The 6,595-nt window shown below is 38.5% G+C and overlaps 1 protein-coding gene across 1 annotated transcript; it reads right to left on the bottom strand.

The window, feature by feature from the left end:
* Positions 1-460: 460 nt before the first annotated feature.
* LOC104214796 (leucine-rich repeat receptor protein kinase EMS1) lies at positions 461-4,779 on the bottom strand. Its single transcript, XM_009764510.2, has one exon. It carries the CDS (start codon positions 4,428-4,430, stop codon positions 747-749), a length of 3,684 nt encoding a protein of 1,227 aa, XP_009762812.1. The 5' UTR covers positions 4,431-4,779; the 3' UTR covers positions 461-746.
* Between the last annotated feature and the right edge of the window lie 1,816 nt (positions 4,780-6,595).

The raw sequence follows: 6,595 nt of genomic DNA, 5'->3' as shown, positions 1-6,595 counted from the left end.
AGTTTCATGAGCCTTTTATTTTCAATGTTTTCGACTTTCTGTCAGATGTAACATTCATAATCCTTTAAGCACATGTACCACGAATAGCTCCAGACCTTATAAGACAAAAAATTAAACAACTTAGCTAAGGTCCATCTAAAAGCAATTCACTGCAACTAGCTCACTAATTTTTTGTTGTCTTTCCTGTTTTTGTCCTTTGAACCAATTCAAGAAATTCCGAATTAGATTTCAAATCCCCTCACACATGCATTGATCCTTCACAAGTCAATATTTAGCACATGCACACATAATCCAAATGTAGATTATCTTATGGACATTAATATTTAATTATGCAAAAGAACATTCTGTAGTCGGCTAATGACCAATTATTGGAGAACCTGTCTTGAGATTTATCATAGATTTAAATTGATCTTATTCAAGAGAACTATGACTACTGAATTAAAGCAAATTTACAACAATCTTCCACAAGATGATTCAGGTGACAATATCCATTCAACTTTGTCGACAATAACTGGGATCTCAAGTGCTAAATGTAATGACTTCACATTCCGAAACAAGGCCGAAGGGAAATGGCCCATAATGATTAAAAGACTTATGTTACAGAATTAGGCAATCAGAAACTAATGGTTAGGACCTGGAATATTAACATATGCTTAGTTGAAATGTGCAGGATTAACTCCATTCAACCTAAACTTTAAGTAACTACTTGTGCAAAGATAACTAGCCAGATAACAGAATGTGATGGTTTAGTCCTCTTTGATTCCATTCAAGAACTTGAAGACATAGAGCATGGTCGGCCGCCTAGCTGGATTATCCGAGAGACATAATGCAGCAATCTGTAATGCCTGAAGCATCATCTGCTTAGAATCTGCATCAAGTATTGTTGGATCCAGCACATCAACTGATTGCCCCCCCTTCATCTTCTGAAGTACCCAACCAACCAAGTTTCCGCCTTCCACATCTTTGAAATCTGGACCTGTCGGCTCTTTCCCTGTCAGCAGTTCAAGCAGAATCACACCAAAAGAATAAACATCTCCTTTTGTGGTGGATCGCCATGTCTGCCCATACTCAGGAGGAATGTACCCAAATGTACCAGCAATATCAGTGCTTACATGCGTCTCACAGGCGCTGATCAACCTTGCCAACCCAAAATCTGCAACTTGTGCCTCGAAGTCATCGTTGAGCAAGATATTACTTGCCTTTATGTCCCTGTGAATAATGTGGGGTGTGAATCCGTGATGAAGGAAAGCTAGACCACGTGCAGCACCTACTGCGATCTTAAGACGTTTGCTCCAATTCAGCACATCAAGGGTTCCACTACGGTTTCTCAGCCAGTGATCCAAGCTCCCATTAACCATGTACTCATAAACAAGAACTTTATCTTCACCATAAGAACAGTATCCAAGCAAGGGCACAAGGTTTCGATGCTTCACTTTGCCCAGAGTTTCCATTTCAGCTAAAAATTCACGGTGACCTTGAGTTTTTGCTTGGTTTAGCCTCTTAACTGCAACTGTTTTACCATCAGGTAAAGTAGCTTTATAGACAGTTCCAAACCCTCCATCACCGACAATTTTAGTCTTGCAAAAGTTGTTGGTGGCTTCAAGAACATCAACCAATGTCAGCTTTAGAAGGGGCTGCTCAAACATGGCCACATTGATGCTAAGAGGCTCTTTTGATTTGCTGCTGCCTAAGAAATAAAGGTGCTGATCATCACTGTCCATTTTGCTGTCCTCACATTCCTCAGGATCACTTTTTCCGCTGCTTCTACTAATCCATATCCTTGACACAATGGCAATAGTAAGAGTAATCAATATAGTCCCAGCCACAACTGACAAGATTCCCCAAACATTAAGCATCGATGATCTTTTAATAAAACTCTTGGCAGGGCATTTTAGAGCTACGATTCCCCCACAGAGATCTTTGTTCCCTGCCACTGAAACTTTTGAAAGGTTCTGGCAAATTCCATTTCTCGGGATAGCTCCTTCCAGTTTGTTATCCATGAAATTTAACACACCCAAATTGGGAAGGGTGCATACTGTTTCAGGTATTTGGCCATAAAGACTGTTGCCAGAGACATCCAAATACTCAAGCTGCACAAGATTTCCAAGCTCAATTGGAATTTTACCCGTTAATCTGTTGTAATGGAGATCAAGAAAAGCCAAGTACGACATGTTTCCCAAAGATGGTGGCAAGTTCCCAGTAAAGGAATTAGTACCCAAATTTAGAGCTTCAAGTCTCCAAGCAACAGAGTTTGAGAACAGCTGATCCAGACTACCTGAAAGCCTGTTTTGCTGAAGATAAAGGCCAACTAGGTTTGACATCCTTGATAGAGAGGGAGGAAGTTCACCATCGAGCACATTTGAGCTCAAGTCTAAGTGTGTCAGCCCATTTAAGTTCCCAAAACTTGATGGTATTGGACCGGTAAATTTGTTGCTAGTCAAATTTAGCTTCACCAAACTACCTACTTGCCCAATGCTTCCAGGTATTGAACCTGTGAGCTGGTTATTCCCAAGATAAAAGCCTTGCATCTTAAGTGAGTAGCCGAATTCCTCTGGAACGGTGCCTGTCAACAAATTCCCAGTTAAGTCTAATGTAGTGAGATTCACTAGGCGGGCAAGTGATCCTGGTATATCACCGGATAGCATGTTATTGCTGAGCAAAAGATCCACTATAACAACACAGCTCCCTAGCTCTTCAGGTATCGAACCAGACAACTTGTTATGAGATAGATCATAGACACCATGATGCTGCACATAACTTGAATCAGGGATGCTTGCTTGACGGAAATACTTGGAAATCTTGGAAGGAATAGCCCCACTAAGCTCATTGTGGGAAAGAACCAGGCACTGTAGCTGAGGCAGATCCACAAGTGTCACTGGGATCGACCTATGAAGCCGGTTATTCCCAAGATCCAATGTAGTAAGAGAGATACAATCCCCCAATTCAACAGGAATGAAACCTTCAAGAAGATTGGAATTCAAATTCAACACTGAGAGAGAAGTTAAATTACCAATCTCCTTAGGAATAACACCACTTATCTTGTTGTTACTAAGAACTAGCCTTTGCAATGACACAGCATTACCAATTTTTATAGATAAAGTACCCTGTAAGTGGTTATTTGCAGCAGAAAACTCCATTAGACTAGCAGAATTCCAGAGACTTACTGGAATAGAACCTGTCAAATTGTTGGAATCCAAATCAAGAACCATCAAAGGAAGCTCTGATAAATACTCTGGAATCACCCCAGTAATACTATTATCTAATAATGCCAACTGAGTCAGATTACCACACTTTACAAATGTGTCTTTAATACTGCCTGTGAGAAAGTTGTGATCAAGATCAATATCTGTGAGTGCCACAGCATTACAAAGCTCTTTTGGTATTGGACCAGAGAGTAAGTTGCTGCTGAGACTAATATGATTCAATAAAGAACAGTTCCCTATCTCAGCTGGAATTTTGCCAGTAAACCGATTACTCGAAAGTAAAAGGGAATCCATTTGTGTCCATTTTCCAAGCCAAGAAGGCAATGGACCTGAAAGCTGATTCCTTTCTGCAATAAAAGATAGAATAGGCAACTCTGAAAGCTCTTGAGGCAAAGAACCAGTGAGTGAATTAAAAGAAAGCATCACTGTTGTCAACTTTCTACACTTTCCAAGCTCAGAGGGTATTGAACCATTGATCTCAGAGTAACCTAAGTTCAAGAAAGTCAAATTCTCAAGACCGCCTATTGCTTTTGGGATAGAACACTTCAATGGGTTATAAGAAAGGTCAAGTTTGGTCAAAGATTTCACCTTGGAGATGGATTCTGGCAATGGACCCTCAAGTGAACATGAAGCAGCATAGAAATTATAGAGATTAGAAAGTTCACCAATTTCTGGTGGCAACTGGCCGGAAAATCTGTTAAGCCCAATGTAAAGATTCTTAAGGTTTCTCAATTTCCCAATTTCAGGTGGAATAGAACCAGAAAGGGTGTTATTAGACACATCAAAAGAAGCCAAAGATTGAAGCTTTGTGAAGAGTGCTGGAGAGAGAGAACCTGAGAGAAAGTTGTTGCCAAGAGCCAAGACTTGTAGCTGAGTCAAGTTACCAAGTTGGGCTGGAATTTTTCCGGTCAAAGAATTACCAGAAAGGTCAAGAAACCTTAGTTGAGTCAAAGTAGCAATGTGGGGTGAAATGGGTCCTTTGAGTGATAAAGAAGAGAGCTTGAGGGAAACAACTTGGCTATTTTTGCAAAAAACACCATTCCAGTGACAATGTGAAGTTGAGGTGGTCCATGTAGACAGAATATGTGGATTTTCAAGAGAACTCCTGAAAGAAAACAGACTTTGTCTTTCTGGGTCCTCTTCTGAAAATCTTTGTAGGGTTGCATTGGAAACAAAGAAACAGAAAAGAAAGACAATGGCAGTGGTATAAAGAAACCTAATGGCCATTATAAAAAGGCCAGTACTTTGAAATGCAGTGGAAGAGAAATGAAATGGGATGTGTAATGAACAAGTGGTTGATATGAGTGTATTAACAAATACTGGAGAAAAGACCTATATACAATTATGACAACTCTACTACTCCATTAAAGAGGGTACTGAATTGGATGTTGAAAGTCGGAAGCATAAAGATGAAAGAGAATACTAAAAGCAGGTGTTGGGAACATGAAGAGAGGATTCATGGTAGAATACGAAATATATTCGTGAAGATAAAGAAATATTTTTTTGTAATCCCCATAAATTTTCTTAGTGTAATGTGATAGTGAGAAACAAGCAAATACAAGTACAGGTTCAAGAAAACAACACTGTCTTCAATGAGTCTTGAGTGGGGGTCCTTGGCCCCTACTTGGCATAATGGGTGCGGGAGGGGGGACACTATTTCACTACCAACAAATGAATACGAAAAGGTTCTTGAAATTTGTCAGTCATACAACTCAGTATTTTATGAGACATATTTTAAGATTCCGAGCTTGGGAGCACCTAAATGCCTTATCCCTAAAACACCCTCTAAATTACAAGGACCCCCACATCTTTCTTCCACATTTTGAAGATTTAATTGCGTATTTAGTGATGTTTGACGCATTTGAATCTACTTAATTTGGTTGGTAATAATTGAAGGTTACTGCTTGCTGCGTAATTTAGCTGTAATGATACGGCTAGAGCTAACCATTTAAAGAGTATTTAATGATTATGTGAGGACAAAAACAGTGGTCACCAATTCGAGCCGTGAAAATAGTCTCTTGTAAAAATACAGATTAGGTGCGTACAATAGACTCTTGTGATCCGGATGCTGCACGTAGCGGGGCTTAGTGTATAGGGCTGTCTATTAGTATATTTTTTGAGGACAAAAGCACATGAAACTCTCTGGAATTTATTCTAAATTAGAAAAAAAAATTCTTTCGTACTTGAGGAAAGAAGAATCTTATTTTTTCAAGTTTGTCACTTTACTGTCAACTTGAAACGAAAAAGAATAACAACTAGAGTACAATTTTAAGTTTGAAATAAGGAATTACAATTCAGAATATACCAACAATATTTTGCTACGCATAGTTGCTTAGTTGCGTTCTAAAAGCAACATATGTAGGGGCTACTATGATCCTATATTCAAAAAACCAAAGGTTCTTAATATTTCTTTCATTAATATTTTGTAAAAACACAATAAAATCATGATGATTTTGGAGCCAAGAAACTAGTTATAAGTATTGCACAAGTTAATCTTTTTCCTTTTTCCCTTTGTTTATTTACGTTTTTACTTTTAACACTAGCAATAGTACTGTAGAGCTTCTATTATAACTCAACCAAATTGGGAAAAAGTCAGGACCCCCCATCCCTTCTTGAACATTTTGAATTCAATTGTATTTATTTCGACGTTTGACGCATTTGAATCTACTCCTTTCGTTAATAATAATTGAAGTTACTGGTAGGTAATTTAGCTACTCTGGTAATACCCCTTAGCTAAAGTCCCATTTCCAGAGTCATTTAATGATTATGTGAGGACAAAAGCACATGAACTTTCTGAACATCTACTCAAATTGGAAAAAAAGAAAATTTTCTTCGTACTTCAGGATCAAAGGAGCCTTTTAAATTCAAGTTCGTCTCTTTACTGTAAATGGAAAAGAAAAAATATGTTATGATTGTATTGGTCCATATTTGGTTACCACGACGACGGGTAAGCGAGGTTAGAGAACGGAGTCATTACAATGTGGCGACTGACGGCGTTGTGGCAGAGGATGACGACCAAAGGCGAGCAGCCGAAGTAAAGTAGGGTTGTTAGTGTCAACTCCGAAAGAGACAGAAAGAATATATTTTTGAAATATTCTTTGTGTTGTACTTTTTAAGGTTTTTTGAGGAATGTCTCCTATAAATAGGAGGAGATAGTAAACAAGGAGGAGTCTGCCCTTTTTGAGAACGGAAAGAGATTGTAAGGTTGAAAAGAAAGAATATACGAGAAAGTTGTCTCATTCATTTCATCAATATGTTGGGAAGCGTGTCAAGCTAATAGAAGAAAAAGAATATTTAAGAGAGAAAAGCAATAAATTGCACAAGACAAGACAAGATTTACGTAGTTCGGCAATTTTTGTCTACTCCACGACCACACAAATAATAGCTCTTTA

This window comes from Nicotiana sylvestris, chromosome 3 (assembly GCF_000393655.2).
Source record: "Nicotiana sylvestris chromosome 3, ASM39365v2, whole genome shotgun sequence".
Lineage (NCBI taxonomy): Eukaryota > Viridiplantae > Streptophyta > Magnoliopsida > Solanales > Solanaceae > Nicotiana > Nicotiana sylvestris.
The sequence above is the reverse complement of the archived record's forward strand: the minus strand, read 5'-3'. Positions and strand labels throughout refer to the sequence as shown.

Coding starts and splice junctions, on each gene's coding strand:
- LOC104214796 (XM_009764510.2), bottom strand. CDS start 4,430: ATGGCCATTAGGTTTCTTTATACCACTGCCATTGTCTTTCTTTTCTGT.